At 40.4% G+C, this 18,888-nt stretch overlaps 5 protein-coding genes across 5 annotated transcripts in view; 3 read left to right on the forward strand and 2 right to left on the reverse strand.

Annotated features, from left to right (window-relative positions):
• Positions 1-133: 133 nt before the first annotated feature.
• On the reverse strand, positions 134-2,138 carry LOC124428419 (intraflagellar transport protein 52 homolog). Its single transcript, XM_046972402.1, has 6 exons — positions 1,836-2,138; positions 1,551-1,768; positions 1,349-1,457; positions 989-1,274; positions 641-889; positions 134-536 (listed from the first exon to the last, which is right to left on the reverse strand). The coding sequence occupies exons 1-6, from the start codon at positions 1,976-1,978 to the stop codon at positions 252-254; spliced, it is 1,290 nt and encodes a 429-aa protein (XP_046828358.1). The 5' UTR covers positions 1,979-2,138; the 3' UTR covers positions 134-251.
• A 171-nt stretch (positions 2,139-2,309) lies between these two features.
• Positions 2,310-4,291, forward strand: LOC124428422 (TATA-box-binding protein-like). Its single transcript, XM_046972407.1, has 5 exons — positions 2,310-2,696; positions 2,766-2,878; positions 2,985-3,228; positions 3,315-3,513; positions 3,653-4,291. Exons 1-5 carry the CDS (start codon positions 2,592-2,594, stop codon positions 3,727-3,729), a joined length of 738 nt encoding a protein of 245 aa, XP_046828363.1. The 5' UTR covers positions 2,310-2,591; the 3' UTR covers positions 3,730-4,291.
• Positions 4,046-5,902, reverse strand: LOC124428423. Its single transcript, XM_046972409.1, has 5 exons — positions 5,752-5,902; positions 5,500-5,595; positions 5,026-5,410; positions 4,585-4,769; positions 4,046-4,520 (listed from the first exon to the last, which is right to left on the reverse strand). The coding sequence occupies exons 2-5, from the start codon at positions 5,572-5,574 to the stop codon at positions 4,449-4,451; spliced, it is 717 nt and encodes a 238-aa protein (XP_046828365.1). The 5' UTR covers positions 5,575-5,595; positions 5,752-5,902; the 3' UTR covers positions 4,046-4,448.
• Positions 5,903-6,066: 164 nt separating this feature from the next.
• LOC124428410 lies at positions 6,067-12,720 on the forward strand. The gene is made up of 2 exons (XM_046972380.1): positions 6,067-8,650; positions 8,778-12,720. The coding sequence occupies exons 1-2, from the start codon at positions 8,463-8,465 to the stop codon at positions 11,527-11,529; spliced, it is 2,940 nt and encodes a 979-aa protein (XP_046828336.1). The 5' UTR covers positions 6,067-8,462; the 3' UTR covers positions 11,530-12,720.
• A 345-nt stretch (positions 12,721-13,065) lies between these two features.
• Positions 13,066-18,888, forward strand: part of LOC124428411 (vesicular glutamate transporter 1) — an 11,288-nt gene continuing 5,465 nt past the window's right edge. Inside the window, exons 1-9 of the mRNA XM_046972381.1 lie at positions 13,066-13,286; positions 15,005-15,186; positions 15,279-15,499; positions 15,577-15,890; positions 15,990-16,164; positions 16,241-16,533; positions 16,814-17,194; positions 17,317-17,529; positions 17,602-18,888. The exon at positions 17,602-18,888 is cut by the window's right edge and continues 5,465 nt beyond it. Coding sequence (XP_046828337.1) covers positions 15,113-15,186; positions 15,279-15,499; positions 15,577-15,890; positions 15,990-16,164; positions 16,241-16,533; positions 16,814-17,194; positions 17,317-17,529; positions 17,602-17,850 — 1,920 coding nt within the window. The 5' untranslated portion in view covers positions 13,066-13,286; positions 15,005-15,112 and the 3' untranslated portion in view covers positions 17,851-18,888. The remainder of the gene's footprint in view (positions 13,287-15,004; positions 15,187-15,278; positions 15,500-15,576; positions 15,891-15,989; positions 16,165-16,240; positions 16,534-16,813; positions 17,195-17,316; positions 17,530-17,601) is intronic.

Genomic DNA, 18,888 nt, shown 5'->3' on the forward strand with positions numbered 1-18,888 from the left:
TGGAAATGTTGCTGCCATCTTTTGTCAAACATTTTTTCGCATCACGCAACGAAACGTTGTCCATTGCCACACGAGATGGCGCTAACGCGCCCATCTTTCTTTTCCTTTCTTCAGAATTATATATATCGTGATATTTTTTTTCAACGTCGTACAACGTCGCATTTATTTTTCGCACGGCAACATTTTATACAATAAAAAGACAATTATATATACAGGAAATCATAGAATAATCTTTCGTCCTGGTATTAGCCTCAGGTATATTCGTTTCTTTCTTGCATAGTCTTATAACTGGAGATCTTTTGAAAAACGTGATTCAATACTTCGCTGGCCGTATGAACGTCCGAACTGCTTATCCTTAATATACTACCAAATTCTCTAATGTAATGATCCAATTCGGTGTCGTTCGATAAATTCTTACTAGACATATATTTATTCGTCAATTGGGATAACTTCAATAAGTCAGAACTAAATGCCTCGTCCAGGTCAAATAATTCCAAGGCTGGCGGTGGTAATTCCTGGAAGCTCGGTGGAAAGACCTGAGAAATGAAAGAACAACAATGATTGGGAAGATAATCAATTGGAAATGATTATTTTCAAATCAATTCTTATATCGATCTCTCTCTGTGTGTGGATGTTTTACCGATGCTTGGGTAGGCGGTAAAGGTGCCTCAAAATGAGCTGGTATCAAGCTCAATGGTTCGTGCTTCACTCCCAAAGTTTCGTATGCCTTTATAGCAGCCGGTACCATATTCAAGTTTATCGAGTAAAAATGATGTTTAAACAGTTTCGTATATTCTCGCGGAATCTCGATATTGTCGAGATCCTGCGTACAAACTTTTGGATTGTCCGCTTGTTGCGTTATATCGGGTACAAAGTTGTATTCCCAAAACTGAAAAAAAAGGAAAAAGAAAAAAAAAAGAAAAAGTAAGAAAAACGAAAGATCATTTTTTTCTCTTCTCAATCTCTCTATCGTCGATGTTAGACCTACGTCGACGTCGTCCGGCTGACGTAAATCTCTCTCGGTCGTATCGTTCGAATCGAAGAAATCGAAAATCATATCTTGCAAGGCACTATTCTTTTCCCTCTCGATATAGGAATCCGTAAACATCCTGGCCGAGCCCAAAACGACCAATTTACCAGATCCATTTTTACCCGAATAGTATGCACAGATAGGCCTGTTCATTGGAATAGCGATTGAGCCGCTTGACAACGCGACCACCGACGGTTGCACAACGTTCAACGTCGCACCATACGGATAAAGGAAGTTGATGTCTCTAATCGATTAGGAAACGTATAACATTAACGATAACGACGAAAGTTATACTTTTTTCTTATTGCTTGCTCTTACGAGTATTCGTTGTGATCCTTCGAAAAGGTCGATTTGTTCGACAAGCCTTGAGAGACTAGACACTCCTTCGGATGTAACGTTTGATTATAACCCATACGTATGACGCTGTCTAAAATCGATGGACACGATTAAAATTATTATTAAAAGATATTATTATTATTATTATTATTATTATCTAAGAAAATATTATCGTAAACTATACCATTGTTCACCATCACCCCGTATTCCTCGATGAAGAAATTAATATTCGTGTTCGATTTGTTTTCGCCACCTTCGCCTAGCATCACTAGAACGTTGCCGCCGTTATTGACGAAATTTCTGATGGCGTTCATTTCCACTTCGGTGAATTTATTTCTCGGTCCCGGTAATACAAAGACCCTTCCACTCGTCAATGATTCTTCGGTGATGGTATCGTTGTTTCTGAAAGAACGTTAAAAAGTCAAAAAGACGAGGCTTCGAAATTGAATGATCCGCAGGAGATGCTTACTCGATCAATTTCCATTTTGATTTCAACTTTCTCTGCAACACTTTGAACTCCTCGTTCAATTTTCTTTCATTCTTCGACGCATCGAAAATGACAACGTTAACGTTATTGTTGTCGCTACTTCCTCCACCGAAGATCGAACTCATCTTTCCTTATTTTGCCAGAGAGATAGGTCGACGAATATATCGACGAGATCAACGATTCATTCTCGTCGACATTACACGATTGTCAACGTGAAAAGAAAAAGATGATAACCGTCCTCGTTTATTTCGACAAAACGTATATCGCCATCCTTTTAACCTCAACGCTACGTCGCGTTGTCAATGGCAACGAATTAGACCCTAAGGCCCAGCTAATGGCGCGATTGGTTTCTATAACAGCCAATAGTATTAAGGAAAGAATTACGTATAACGTAAAATTGTCCATAGAATTCGTTTATGGCTTGCGTAACATTTTCAAATTATCATGATAATATTCTGTTAATGTTGTACAACATACGTCGTATGAATAAATACTTGATAATAAATAGTTATAATAGCGCGCCTTCGTTCGAATTGGTCCATTCGAATCGAAGCATTGCGCATGCGTCAGAAAATATCTTCGACTCTTCCATAATATTTACTTTGGGCCAACTTCAGGCCAATAACAATTGTCAACCGGTGTGAGGCCACGTGTCCGTCTGATAGACGCGAGTTCTTTTTTTTTTTTTCCCTCACATCAAACAAATCTAGATAACTTAGTTTGAAGGAAAGAAGGAGAATGGCAACTCTCGAGCAAGACAATAACGAAGAGTTGAAACAATTATTGAACGCTCCTCCTGTGAGAAATATTACCGAGGATATATGTATGGCTCCGCCGTTATCGGTAGGTTATTAATTACAAATTCATGATAACGTTTAAGAAATCAACTTGATTACGCACAATTGATTGCAGACTAACGTGCCACGGCCAAGTACATCTCAAAATGTTAATCCATCTACTACCATGAATCCGATGGTACCCAATACGGTCAACAGTACAAAGGAAATTCCAGAGGCTTGCGTACAGTAAGAAAAAATCCTCCTAGATCTTCTCTGAGGCATACCCATCCCCTTTTTTATCCTTTCTCTCTCTCTCTCTCTCTCTCTCTCTCTCTCTCTCTTCTTTTCCCAGAAACGTCGTTTCCACCGTTAACTTAGGTACGGAATTAAGACTGATGTATATTAATACGAGAACTAGGAATTCGGAATACAATCCAGCAAGATTCACCGGTTTAATAATGAGAATACGTAACCCCACAACGACAGCTCTGATCTTTCGTTCTGGAAAATTAGTTTGTACCGGAGCCAGAAGCGAGGCGGATTCTTGCTTGGCAGCAAGAAAGTTTGCCAGGATTATACAAAAATTGGGTTTCCCGGTAAGGACGTCCCTTGGATCCTTATATTAATGAAATTAAACTTTTCGTTATATCCTTCCTATAATATATTATCTCGTTCGTTGCAGGCCAAATTTTATAATTTTAAAGTACAAAATATAGTCGCTACGTGCGATCTTAAATTTCCCATTAAGTTGGAAAATTTAAATCAAATGCATGGTCAATTTTCAAGTTACGAACCAGAGCTCTATTCCGGTTTAATATATAGGATGGTTTTACCTAGAGTGGTATTACTCATATTTGTAAATGGAAAGATAGTATTAACTGGTAAGATCGAATAATGTTCAATCGATATAATATTATAGTTTCTTTACCGTTTATGCGATTCAATGTATTATCCTCTCAAGCCAGTCGCATCTATCCTATGTATACCGATCTATGATATTGAGATTAGCTTATGTTGCAGGTGCAAAGAAACGATCTGAATTGCAGGACGCATTAAATAATATTTATCCGATATTGAAAAGTTTTAGAAAGCAGTAAGATAGTGTCGTCATTTTGTACGTTCGTCTTATATCTTTATATAGAAATAATATTTCTCTTTATTTATTAATTGATTGTTATACGGTAACTTTGCCAGTGATGTTACATTTCATATGTATAGAAATGTATTTGGTAAGGTGCATTCCCTCGCGATACGCCAATATGTAACAAATAATATTTAATTATTGAATATCTCATCGATAGCATCTTGTGAAAAAGTGCAATGGAACGATACGTGAGATATCGTCTACGTAGTTGTGTCAAAACGTCGTTTGTTTCAAAGAACGGAATTTCGGATAAAGTTGAACGACAAATCTCATGTTAAAATACGTATAATTCGTGTGTGTGTGTGTGTGTGTGTGCGTGGGTGGGTGGGTGGCTGTCTGTCTGTCTGTCTGTTTGCGTACATGCTTGCGTGAATGTGTGTATATTACAATTGTTTACATCGATAAATTAAATGGTTCATTTTAATAGTAGCATTTTTTGGTGCGACGACGATCATTTTAATGTATAATATATTGAAAAAATCTTAAATAATTTATGTAGAAGAAATTTACATGTATACGTGACTTTTCTCTCTCCCTCTGATCTAAGCATGTATTACAATCCTTTTATTTAACACGCATATAATATTTTTCCATCGAGCATAGTGCATAGAGTTATTCAATGTGACTTGACAGTAAATACTCGATAGATAACATTTTTATATCTTTGCCTTTTTAGTAAACCACATTTATACCTTTTTTCGCAGCTATCGGTAATTTTTCTCCTTGGAAGAATGGATTCTCTTCCTAAAAAGGAAATCGTAGGAATAAAGTTGAAAAAGTTCAAGTTCGAATAAGTTCGTCGACTTACCTGAAATTCGACGATCTTTTCAAAATCAGCATTTGAAATGCGTATACCAGGAAGACCATTATTGTTAATGGAATTAGACGGACAATCTGCCATGTGTTCGGTATCGCACATACAATCCTGTATGCTTTGATAATGACGACTAAACGCCGCCGTATTCTCAAAGTCGACAAGACAGTTGTTCTCACCTGATAGCAAATAAACAATTTTTCTTCTACGACATTATACAGGCATTATATATAGGACATTATATATATATATATATATATATATATATATATATATATATATATATATATATATATATATATAGGATTAGGTAAAGGTTAATTGTTATTATTCTTTGCTCGGAAGATAGGAAAAAGAAAAGAAAGATATTGATATGACGAGGCACTTTAACGAGGGAAACTACGAAAGAAAGAAAGGAAAAAGTCTGTAACTCACTGGTGTATCCTATTGGGCAAGGATTCGGCGGTGTGCAGTAAGCAGGTAATGCATTTTCAGTTTTATCATCTTTTCCGCCCTTTAAACCAACGCCCTGTTGTATCCTATGTCTATCGTTACCCCTGTAATAATCATTCGCATGCTGATGACTCCATAGAGTACTATGTTGCAGGTATTCTTGATCGCGAATACTTGGATTGGGATTGAACGTATCGACGGTTTCGTAATCAGCCGGTAGATCTATCGGTATTTCCTTTGGCTTATCAAAGTCATCGGACAATCGAGAATTACCGAAATATTCGGCGTAAGAATTGACAGCGTCGATAAAATCGTTCAACGTATCGATGGTATTTTGATGATGCCTTTCCGCCAGAAGATGTTCTTCCTAAAAATCGATAAATTAGATTGACCAATTGAAATCGATTCGCTCGTTAATGATAATCGCAATAATATTATTCGTCCGTTTAATTTTACCTGAATCGTAGATGGTAAATAGAACGATGCCTGCGTAGCTACGGCTATCAAGAGAAGTAGAATACAGTACGGCATAGCGGGAGGAGCGAATTGTAGCTGTAATCAAATTGAGAAAATGACAATTTACAAGATGACAATTGTTTCATTGACCTCATTGCGCACGTACACGCGATCTGGGCCATCATGAGCTCATCAAAGATTCGCCCATGTCCCTTACGATTATCAACGAGAGAATAACATTTTCTTAATTACCAGAATCGGCGATTGATTTAAGTAGCAGACGAACGGAGCAAACGAACGGGTCCTTGACGAGATATTTTTTGTCCGATGGCTGCCGGTATTCACGTCAATCGGACCCTCGGAATCCTCGAGAAGAGAGCGCCGTTGGTGGTCTTAGCTAGTATCAAAGTATTGATCCTTTCGATTTTACGAGAGCTACGTAAAAAGGGAACCTTCGAACTCCCACTCGCTGTTCCACTATGTTTCTGGCAACCCACATTCGTAAAGCCGAATTACGAGCGAAGGTTGTACGTCACGATATCGGGACGACGAGTGTCTCTAACGTACTTAATAATTTTTTTCTTTTCCACTTGAATAATTATTTGCAATTTATTGTAAAATAATTCTTTCTTATCGCATTCAACGATAGATTCTTAATCGAATCTAGGCCAATTTATTCGAGTTGCATCATACAAAGAATTTCTTTCTAAATGCTCCTAATTGTCTATTATTATGTATTATTGTTCATATCAAATTCAAATAATATGATAATTAGCTTCGGTAATCAATTTCGAGGCGTCCTTTTATCGGATATAAATGGAGATTCGAAGGGATCATTTTTGCAAGAGGTAAAAGGGGAAGAGAGATATCAAAGGACCCTTCTCTTCTCATTACGGTCGGTATATAAACGTCCATTAGTCGTTGTCCCGCGTTTACGGACTTTCGAATGCAATTCTTCAAATTTAATTCTCAGTTAATAGTATGTATCGGTAGAAATCAGTGGCCTATGTGAAATATCGTAAAACGGAAAGGAGGAACTGTTCCTGACCTCTCTCCCTCTCTCTCTCTCCCTCTCTGTCTCTCTCTCTCTCTCTCTCTCTCTCTCTCTCTCTCTCTCGATTTTTCCAAGATTCCAAAAGTATGTAGGAGCAAGGTTGAAAGAGAGATTTCAATCTCGTCCGTTTATAGCTTCCTGTAAATTCCTCGATCCATCGTTAGCGCGTAAAATACGGGTCAACAGAGAAGAGATCAAACGTGGAAAATGCATCGTAGCTCGTCTGATTTCTCTCATGACCAGAAGCCCAGAGATTGCATCTTTAGAATTATCGTACAATTCTCTCTTTTTTGTCTTTTTCTCCGTTATTCATGCGAGATGGAATATGTGAAAAATTGAGAGAAATAGAATATGTATAGTAAATTGCGACGATTCTATATACATATAAATATATTGTTTAACGATGTCAGCGTTGAGGGGTTGTTACGCTTTGTCTCGGCGTCACAAGTATTGATCTCCACGGAGCGACTATGCGAATGAAGTATATGCGTCTCTCCGAAAAATTTCGGAAATAGATTTTTATCTCTCTCTCTCTCTCTCTCTCTCTCTCTCTCTCTCTCTCTCTCTCTCTCTCTTTCGTTCATTCTTCTTTTCTTTCTTCAACAGGCTATTTATTATTCCACCCTCGTTTTGTCACGTTGACGTTTTTTCACGAGCTAGATCGTACGAGTTATCTAATATATGCGTACGTGCATGTGCCTGTCCATTAGAAAAATTTCTATTACGTAATCTGCAGGTACATTCAAATGTTGCGACCTTTTCTTTAGATTTTCACCCAAAAATCTTTCAATACGTAGAACGATTCGTTAGTTCGATCTGAGATAGATTCTTTCTTTCTTTCTTTCGGAGAATTTCAAATTCTCTTTTCGTTTATTTCCTCGCTTTCGTCGTTCCTTCATCGTTCCTCTCACTCTATATATATATATATATATATATATATATATATATATATATATATATATATATATTTCTCTCCCCTATTGGAATCCCGCCGCGTCAAGGGTCTCGCACCAATGCGTTGGAGCACTTAACGTAAAACACATTAGCATATTCGGTGGACCCTGAATTTTGCTGTTGCTGCAAGTCAATTAACAAAGTCAGGTGGTTCGACCGAAACTAGTTTATTATACTGTACGTATTCCCTTTGATATCACGCGTGTACGTGTACAAATATATATTTCATCTTCGTCGCGCCCAGAACGACGCATGTATGTGTATTTTCTCCCAACGACGAATAAAATATCTTAAAAATAATAAAGTCGCTAATTCGTACTTGATCGATATCCGACAATGAGTATCGATTATTTACAGTTGGACGTTTTAATTTCACAACGGTAACGGTGCAAGCTTCGGAGCATCGCATGTTGCTCGATCGGATAGAATAATGGGGAAAGATCAATCGTACGTACATAACATCTCTCCAACGACAGACAACTAATTTTGCCGATAGAAATATATTAGGCTGCAAGGAGGAGTCAAAGGATAACCTTTCCTCGCAATTATCCTATTATTGACGTTCAACAAAAGGATCTCCTCCTCCTCCATCGTTGAAACAATTTAGAAAATCACGTTTCCTAATAAATGGCTTTCTCCTTTTTTGCTTTTCGATGAAAAATTGAGAAAGGAAATTCGATTTTTATGAGTACGCGTTATGACAATTGTTAAAATTTCAAGGAAAGAAAAAAATAGAGACGCTTAGACCCCTCACATTATACACTCCGTAAATGAAACTCCGTGTCAGATCCGAGGATCTAACGAGCGTGGAATCATTAGTCGATAAGATAAAAAGGAATTCGATGAATTCATAGGCCTTCGATCTTGATGGGTGAAGAAACGTTTGTACGTCCTCGTAACCCGAAGAGATCTATTAGGGAATGATTCGTGGTAGGTATCATGGGAGGTTGACGCGATGGAGGAGATCATCAAGTACACGATCAAATGTTTACTCAATGACGGACTGCTTGGCTGCTTCGTCAATTCGATCATTTTGAATAATAGATTGATCAAGATATGCCAAGAATTGGATGCCTTGGGTTTCGATTCGAACGTCTTTAATAATTTCTATTTTTCGAGGGGACATTGTGAGAAAGATTGCGTGTGAGTGAAAGCAAATTATAATGCTATTTTGTTCGATCAAAAGTCATGACATTATTATTTATAATTATTATATTCTCTCCGAAGATACGTATACCAATCTCAATAGAGTTCTTCCTTGAATTGGCAGGTTATTAGAGAAAGGAAGAAGAAGAAGAGGAGGAGAAAAAATGAGAAAAAAAGAGGAGGAGGCAAAGAGTCGAGAAGATTTTTCTCTTGATCTTAGGGCAGAAGTTATTTTAGGAAGTAAGAAAGCATCTGCAGGATCCATCTATCCGTTGAACGGAAGTGCTTGTAAAAGAGCAGCTACTTATGATTCTCCTAGCAACGAAAAAATCGATCGTAACGAACGTATGAAATCGCAGGGCACCTTCGAATCAACCCTGGACCATTATTCCTGTCGATTGGAAAATTCTTCCAACTTGTCCGACGCGGTACGCTACGCGAATGGGAATGATAGTAACGCCGATAGGAAAGTCAAAGGGAAAAAATGTCGAAGTTTATTTGTGCCGTGGGACTGTCGTCGTCGTCGTCGTCGTCGTCGTCGTCGTCGTCGTCGTCGTCGTTGTTGTTGTCGTTGTTGTCGTTGTTGTCGTTGTTGCCGTCGTTGCTCGATGTCGTTAAAGCCACGGATGAGAAGACAACGTCGTTTATCTTTGCCCTTTAAAGCCGACGATGTGACGAGGGAGATTTTCAAGGTCGATCCAACTCTTTTCCTCTCAGGCGAATCCTACTTGATTGCGGCTAAAAGAAAATTCGAAATGGGAATACTGAGCGTTTGTTCCTGCCTTAACGACGTCGTTCGAAAAATATTCGGCGAAACTTCTATCGTGGAGCTACGTTTGATTTTGGACATTCGTAAAGATTACATCACCTTCAAATTGACAGGTAGAAGAAGTCAGGAGGCGAGGTCCTGTCTCTTGTTTGCGAATCGAGTCCGAGTACCGATCCGTCAAAGCGTGCACAGGCGTGACGTCGGGGTTATTACCAAAGGCGATATTGGCCTGATCGACCAAGGTATAATATTGAACATCGACGAGAATATAAAGGAAAAGGATGATTCATCATCGATCGAAGGAAAAGAAGAGGATGATGAGGTGAAAGGGAAAAGGAAGGTCTTAACGGAGAATATCAGTGACGATTGTACGACAAGTAAACGACTCGATGTTGATCCTACGTGTCTTTCGAACGAAGAAATTTTATTCGATCGAACTGTCTTCTGTCGTCCTTCTTGCGAGACTCCGATCGTCCTGTCCCGTCATCGGTCGATCGACGAAAACGCGAATATTTTGAATCCTTGTTCGTCGAATATTTCCAAGAACAAGGATGACACGTTGAATTTGACAAAGTCATCAAAGAAAGAGGAAGAGGAAGAGGAAGAGGAAGAGGAAGAGGAAGAGGAAGAGGAATTGAGCGAAGACGTTTGCGCCCAAAGGCTTTGCAGTTTGGTAACCAAAGATGAGATCGTTCGTACGATCGAGACGAGAGATGAAAAGGAAGAAATCGTTATTAGCAGTTCGATGAGCATGGACAGTTTAACGAGGAGGAAACAAGTATTACTTTCTAAAGAAGTAGCGAACCTCGATTGCGACTCGAGATGTTCCTGCCGTTCGAAAGTTTCTTCATTTTCGTACGTGGGACGAAAAAGCGAGGAAAAGCTTCAAGGTGCGTTGGGAGACGAGATCGAACGAGTGGAGAATTCATCCATGATTGGTGAAAAGGATATTCGAAGGGAGCAAGATCGCGGGATTCAACTCTGTCCGATCGAAAAAAGAGAAAACCATAGGGAGGATCATAGGGACTTTGTATCGTTGTCGATTCAAACGTCAAGAACGAGGTATTGCGCGAACGCTAGTTCGACCGTTATCGTTGCCGCCGGTGGCAAGAGGAAAAGAAGGAAGGGATCAGGATCGCGAACGAAAGTAAGAGAAGGGCGACTTCGCGATAAAGAGTCGTCGAGAACGACTCTTTATTTTAAAATGCCGAGGAGGAAAGAGGAGGTTGGATATTTAGAAAGCGATTGCGAGAAACGCTTCATCCTGGGAAAATATAAGAATCGTTTGCCGTACGTTTGTACCTGTAGGAAATGTTTCTACAATCGAAAGCGAACGGAGCCATGGATCTCGAGAATAGAAAATTACGTTGGCTTTCGAGATTCGAACTTGTTTTCAAAGAGTTTCTACGGCGGGAGGAGATCCATTGGCCGGCTTAGAAACATGCTCCGCGCGAATTTACGAAGATTAATGCAGAGGGGTAAAGCCGAGGTAAACGTCGAGGGGACCGCCGATCGCTCCGGAGGACCGTCGAGGAAGGAACTTTGTCGAAGGGGAGAAAACGGAAGAGATAGGAAAGGAACGAAAGATGGATCTCCGTTCTCAAACGGTCGAACTCCAAACTATTTCGATCGTATTGCGATTTACGATTTACGATCGTCCTTCGACGATCGTTCCTCGAAAGATCGCCGATCGACGATCCATTCCCTATCGAAATTCAAAGAAGGATCGCCAACTCGCCGGGATTATTTATATATACCGATTGGTCCACGACGATCGAACAAAGGAAGTATTAAACTCGTCGACGGATTTACGTCTCGTTCTCGTAATCGCGATCTCGTTGGCACGACGAAATTCCTTTCGGAGATGAAAAGAAATTTCATGGACGTAGAAAGTGGAAGAAAATCTAAGGAGATACGAAAGACGTCATGCGAAAATAGAAAAGAACTTTTTTCGTACGAACGATTCGTCAACGATTACGAGAAACCTATCAGCGATCTTGGTTTAGATTTTCGATACAAGTTGGAACAATATGTCGCGCTATGTAAGAACATTAGATATTCTTTTTTGGGTAATGGGAAAGGGGAGGATGTTAGAACCAAACAATAAATTCTTATTTGGCCTCGCACGAACGAGGTTGATAACTTGCTCGTTATTCGAGGATGGAAGGGAAAATTGTTTAATGATACAACCGAGTACGTATGACGGGGAATATTAGTTTTAATTTGTTTTTTTTTTCTTTTTTCTCTCGACTCTTCAATCCTATCGATTTAGAAACAACTGAATTGATATTACGTACGAACCGAGGTAGAGAATTGGGAATACAACGGAATAATATTCGCGATATTATTCGTCCGAGGAGGACGAGAAGATAGTGAAATTCGAGTTATTCGGGTCATAGGATTGCCGGTGGTGCGAGGATAAAGAATGACAGAGCTACCATTCAGAGAACAGCAGGCAGCCTCTGGAGCAGATCGATATTTCCTGGCAACCGTGGAGAGGGTGCCCACGCCGCGACCGCTTTACCCTCTGTTTGTAACAATGCGAGTCGGCTTCTAACGTCTAGCGATGGATTTGAGCCAACGCACCGATAGACAACATTCATCTTAATTTCGTCGACCACCAAAAACATATCTTTACTTACTCCCTATCGATTCCTTTTCTCACCTTTGACCAATTATATTGTATTATATTATCGAGCGGTTAAGTAAAATGTCCTTGCTCCTTCATCTTATTTATTTTTTTAATTTTAAGAACGAGATAATAAAGAGAAATTAGAGAGGAGTATGACGTGTTCCATATACGACTTGAAATAAATCCGTTCGGAAGAAATTTTTTCGTTCCGGGAGAGAGAGAGAGAGAGAGAGAGAGAGAGAGAGAAGACCAACGAGTATATTTTCATTAAAATACGACGATCTTCCTTTTGAGAGACCTACGGTATTTGCATAAAGAAACGTTGAAATTAATTCGCAAGGGCTCGTAATATTTGTCAATGATAACGAGAGCTTGCTTCGATCTCGTCTCAACTCTTAGTTAATATCCTTTTGCGAAACCACTTCGATCTCAACCGATTATTCAACGTAAAATAGTAACTTTAAGATAGCAAAAGGTAGAAATATATTTATGACAATATCGTATGTTCGATGGAAAGCTTCGAGCTTGACCTTGTTATATTTGACAAATATCATAGAGAAAGCTAATCACCGGCGGATAAGGATTAAATATCGAAAAAATCACGAGCTAAGGAAGAGACAGTTGGACGATCGGAGCTCGATTCAAGGTACGATCGTTGAACGTCGTTAATACCATTACTATGGTTGTTTGCGCGTGCCGTTTTGTTGTTGCAAACGGTTTTCCCATGGCAATGTGGGTGGTCGAAGGGCAGGTGGGGTAGAAGAAGCTCCGCCTGGGGTGGCTACGAGTGGGGTCGATGGATAAACTCTATTGGCCAGTGATATCGATGCGTCGAACTCGTCAGCCAATGGGATCGGACGACCTCGTCGTGATGCGCCGACGACGTCTTTCCAAGTCGACTCTTCGAGGATGCCGAGGACGACCACCGCGACGACCGCGACGACCACGACGACGACGACGACGACGACGACGGTGACGGCGACGACGACGACGACGACGACGACGGTGACGGCGACGACGACGACGACGACGAACACGACAAGGACGACGGCAACGACGACGACGACGAACACGACAAGGACGACGGCAACGACGACGACGACGAACACAACAAGGACGAGGACAACGTCGACGGCGGCGGTGGTGGCAGCTACGACTTAAGCGACGTTCTCCGTCGCGTACCCCGCATCATCCTATTCTCTGCTCGTAATCATATCTGGATTTCATTATCGGTGAGTCTTTCCCTTTTCTTTTTTTTCTCTCGAATCAAATTTTTACTCCCTTCCTAATTTTCATTTTAATTTTTTACCACATTCTCTTGCTTTTTATTTTCCATTATCTCCTGGAGTATAATACGTTTCGTCCGTCAGGGACCAGAAATCTTGTCTCTTTTCAAATTACATCTTTCTTCGTTGCAAGTTATATGTGAGTGGTGATACGTTTCTGGTGATGTGATTCTCTTGAGTGATTTTTTCGAAAGGTTTGATTTATCAATCAAAGTCGTTCCTTGGGAAAACTATTGATCGATACGTTTATCCGTTCTTCTCTTTTTTCTTCGATCAAGAATAATCGTAAGTGAAGGTTTCGAAAGATTGTAACTTCTCTCTCTCTCTCTCTCTCTCTCTCCCCCCCTTTCTATCTGCGGAGATAGAATATACCATGGGGGGTTATATTGGGGTTTGCGGGACTGAAGGTTACGATAGATTCTATGATTTACGCGAAAGATTCGCTGAAAAAAAGAAAAAAAAGAAAAAAAAAAACAAGAAGATAACTGTGTATTAAAAATAAAAAAAGACGATTAAAGGCGAGCTTTTGGCACCGATGATCGAATCGTTCGCCCTTTCGAAAGAGGTCGATAAAATCTATCAAAGCGAGAAGAAAAAAAAGACTGGGGAGTAATTATCGACATGGAGGATGCTCAGTGTCCATTTAAGAGTTGAGTCAGCGTTTCCCATCGACGTCGTTCCACCCTAATTCGTTAACACGTGCTGTGCATTTTGTGCCTTTTGTTCGTCACGTGCTGTTTTAATATCCGACTGTCATTTCTTCGTGTTCGATAATACCCTTTATAACTTTCTTTATCTCCTCTCATCTTGGCGCACCCTTCTAATCTTTACACCTCCATTTTGAAGATCGTTCCTCGATCATCGCGTCACGTGACTCCTCTCGTTCCACGTTCTTTTTTCTTTAGCTCTTATCAAAAGCAGGACGACTAGCAGTCTCGATTTACAAAACGTATTCATCGATTTGGTACGCGCGCGAGCAAGCCATTACGTAATTTCTCACGTGGCAATCGATACTTTATTTCGCTTACGCATCATTTATCACTTACGCTTTCGAGAAATCATATAATATTTCAAAATTCACATTCTACGAATAGAATGAAAGTAGGAATTGTTTAAAGCATGGCGATGGAATGAAAATAGAGCGGACAAAACTCTGAGAGTTTAAGTGAAAAATACGACCGTAAGACAGGGCTGAGTTTTATTTCTCTCTCTTTCTTCACGATCCTGCTCCCTTCGAGATAGATTCCCCGGAGAGTTCGGGGATTAGGGATGGAGAGACTGCCACTCCAAATAAACACCCCTACACTCTCCTACTTTTCCGCCCTTATATATGTATATATATATATATATATATATATATACATATGTACGTATGTATGCATGTAGCTATAGAAAGATGTGTATATATATATATATATATATATATATATATAAGGACGTGGCTCGATAGGGTAGAAGTAGCTATTAAACAGGATATAATCCTCCAAAGTCCTCTTCCTGATCTGTTTTCTCCAAGTAATTATAAAACTGTCGACCGTCTTATTTTTCTCTATTCGATAGATGCATGTGTCTAGGCGATGTAGATTAAGAAATCTTCGGGTATGAGAAAAAAAGAGGATAATTTTTCAGTCCGCGTGTAACAGAGTTGTCGCAAATCCTTTCAGGGGATTTCGTATCGTAAGGAAAAATCATGTGACTTGGCCTACCCCAGGGATTGCCGAATAAAACAACGCAACGACGAAAAGTCCCGAAGTAAGGCCAATAATTGTAAAATGTCTGGATTCGCGTCGGCGAGTCTTGTGGCCTTCAATTCCTTCAAGTCTAAAGCATCGGAGAAACTTTCTGGGTAATGCATCGTTTCTAGATATATATTAAATGAAACGCGTTGCTTTCGACGTCGTCGCTAAGTAACATTTCCTTCTAATACAATTGATACAGATTCAGAAGGAGTAATGCCGGCTACGAGGAATTTGAAATGCCTCCAGAGGCAAGCAAAGACAACAGAGGGTTCGAGGATGAGCGAGGATACAGTGGACAAGCGTCTTTCGATTCGCTTCCAGAACCAGAAAGACCACCTTTACGACATATCGATACTTACTGCAAACCGGAATTACCCTGTTTGTCTAAGAGATACACCGTCGCCGTATTGGCTTGTTTAGGTGAGCCCTTCATTACTTTTCTCTCTTTCTCTCTCCCGCCCTCCACCAGGATGAAGTGAAAACGATCGGATTTGCAGGATTCGTCATCTCGTTCGGCATGAGGTGTAACATGGGAATGGCAAAACTGGTGATGAAGAACACGACCGAAGAGGGCGAGCAATTAAAGTTCAATTGGACGGTCGGCACGGAAAGTGCCATGGACTCGTCCTTCTTTTGGGGTTATCTTATAACTCAAGTCCCGGGTGGATTTCTAGCCTCCCTTTATCCCGCAAATAGAATATTTGGTGCGGCTATAGCGATATCTTCATTTTTGAATCTCCTCGTGCCTGGTGCTCTCAAGGTCGATCCGATCGTCGATATGATCGTCCAAGCATTGAAAGGTTTTGTCGAGGTACGATATTCATTCCGAGTCCATATGCTTACATATATAGAGACATTTCGACAATTAATCAAGGTATTAACATTCAAACTATCTTAATCTTTTCTTTAGGGCGTTACATATCCAGCCTGTCATGGTATTTGGAAATTTTGGGCGCCTCCGCTCGAAAGATCACGACTGGCCACCTTGGCATTTTGCGGATCGTACGCCGCGATGGTAATAGGAATGCCGCTTTCCGGTTTGTTGAGCAATTGGTTCGGTTGGACGGCGTCCTTTTACTTTTACGGTAAATTTTTCGATAATAAACTTCCTATTGCCAAAGACCCCCCCTCGACGTAACTTAGGTGAAATAATAATTTTAGGCATCGCCGGTTTAATTTGGTACTGTTTCTGGCTTTGGCTGGCTTTTGAGAAACCATCGAAGCATCCTTCGATCTCTGCCAAGGAGCTTCGATATATCGAGGATTCGTTGGGTCAAGGGCAAGTTCTGGCACCGATACCTACGTTCTCGACGACCCCATGGAAGAAATTTTTTACGTCGATGCCGGTCCACGCGATCATCGTCGCCAACTTTTGCAGATCCTGGAACTTTTACCTCTTGGTCCTTTTTCAAGCTCGCTTCATACACGAGGCCTTCAATATATCTCTCGTCGAAGTACCTACGAGTTATTATTAACGCTTTTCTCTATTTTCAAACTTATATGTGGCGCAATATCCATAAATTCGTTTAATTAAAGAGCCTAAAGAAAGAGTAAACGTAAATATTTTGATTGGAACAAGTAGGATCGCAAAGCTTCTTTTATTTTTTCGTCGTCGTCGTCGCCGTCGTTGTCGTCCTCGTACATTGATTTTCTTCAATTTTTACCTTTTTCTCGTTATTCGATAACGAACAAACATATCGGCCAATCGAAGATATTTTGTTCTTCTTTTATCAGACTGGCATGGTCGGTTCGATCCCGCACTTAATGATGACATTTATCGTCCCGTGCGGGGGTTTGTTGGCCGATTATCTTCGTAGACGTGGCATCATGTCGACGACCAACGTTAGGAAGCTCTTCAATTGCGGCGGCTTCGGCATGGAGGCTATCTTTTTCTTGGTAGTCGCGAACGCAACCATGCACAAGGACGCTACGGCGGCGAACTTTGCTCTCATTTTTGGCGTTGCCTGCAGTGGCTTCGCCATTTCCGGCTTCAACGTTAATCATTTGGACATCGCACCGAAATACGCGAGCATCCTGATGGGCATGTCAAACGGCATAGGTACGATAGCCGGCCTTCTGGTACCGTTTTTCGTCGATTACATCACGAAAAATAAGGCGAGTAAAGCACGATCGATCGGCTATATTCAAAGATATAGTCGCATCTGCGATACGAGGAGCGTAACATTTACGGAAACGAAAGGAAGATCTAGAATCTATATTATAAACGAACGTTTTAGGCTGCCGAAGAGTGGAGAAACGTATTCATCATTGCCGCCTGCGTTCATTTCTTCGGTGTCATATTTTACGGGATATTTTGTTCCGGTGAATTGCAACCCTGGGCCGATTCCACGATCGAAGAGCAAAAGAGTTGGAATCCTATGGACGAGCTTAGTCAGGCGAAACCACCTGCTGTACCACCGCCCCCGGCGACGATGCAGTCCGAATTTATTGTGAGCTTTAACGCCATTGACGTTTACATCCTTTCTCAACGCGCTCTATTTAAGATATTACATATATTTCAGAAACAACCGTCCCTTGGCGATGCCGCCGACGATTGGAACAATTATTCTCAACCGTCGATGATCGCCGATCATACGTACGGCCAACAACAAGATAAGACACCCGTTATAAATTACGGATCGACGGAGACAAACAGTAACAATCCATTTCACTCGACGAATCCGTTCGCGACGGATCTAAACGCGACTTTGGTCCAACCGCCTGCCAGAGACGATTATACGCACGACGTTACGCAGAATCAATGGAATTGAAATTGATTTCTTCGCGCTATTCGCATACCGAAAGTACGAGTAAAGAAAAAGAAATGGGAGGATGGAGCTGAGCGAGGAAAGTATTCTTCCGTCACCGAATATTTATTTTTTCTTTCATTTGTTAATCATCCCCGCTTGAATGTCTTCATCTTGCGCATTCGTCCGTCGGCGCAAAAGCGCGACGTAATGAGAGGCCAACACGTATTTGTTTCCAAAGAAAAAGAAAAAAAGGAAGAAACCAAAACAAAACAAAAAAGTAAAAGCGACCTTTAAACGATGCTCTCCGAGAACAAAAAAAAAGAGAGATGGAGAATCGATTCGAATTCTCCTATTTAAGAGAAAAGACTTCTTCCAGAAAGTCGTTCGCTATTGCGAATCCAACGAGAAATAATTAATGAAAGTAAACGAGACAATATTAGGAACTTTTGTTAGCTTAGAAAACTTTTACGAATACATTGATATGACGAAGATATGAAGAAGTCGTTAATGATAAAGAATATTAAGAAAAAGAGAAACGATCTCTTTTTAGTTAGTTATTGAAAATTGAAAAAAACGAGTGTGTACAAGTACTCTATGTACAGGCAAAAGCGAAGACAATAAGAATCTTTTTGCCGACAATAAGTATCATTTTACGACAATAATTGAATAGAGAACATACCCATAGGTATGCGCTAGTGTTTACGCGAAATGAAAAAATGCCTAGATGCACCTAATTCGGCGAAATTTCAAGAAAAATGAAAGGAAGAAAGTCGGAATTTCTTGCAAATGCGGCAACAAATCTTTCCCTATGTTATTCATTTAGTTTTCTCTCTCTCCTTCCCCCCCCTCCCCTCCCCTCCCCTCCCCTCCCCCCCCTCTCTCTATATATATATATATATTTTCTCTGGCTGTCTGTCTGTCTATCTATCTATTTCTCTTTAAAAGACGAAACAAGGTCGTCTCGTGATTGTAGAAATATAGCAATAAATTAGAAAAGGATTTATTCAATCGATACGGATATTAGGAGAATTTTCCCGTCGAAAATTACGTGAATCGTGA

This window comes from Vespa crabro, chromosome 12 (genome assembly GCF_910589235.1).
Source record: "Vespa crabro chromosome 12, iyVesCrab1.2, whole genome shotgun sequence".
NCBI classification, from domain to species: Eukaryota; Metazoa; Arthropoda; class Insecta; order Hymenoptera; family Vespidae; genus Vespa; species Vespa crabro.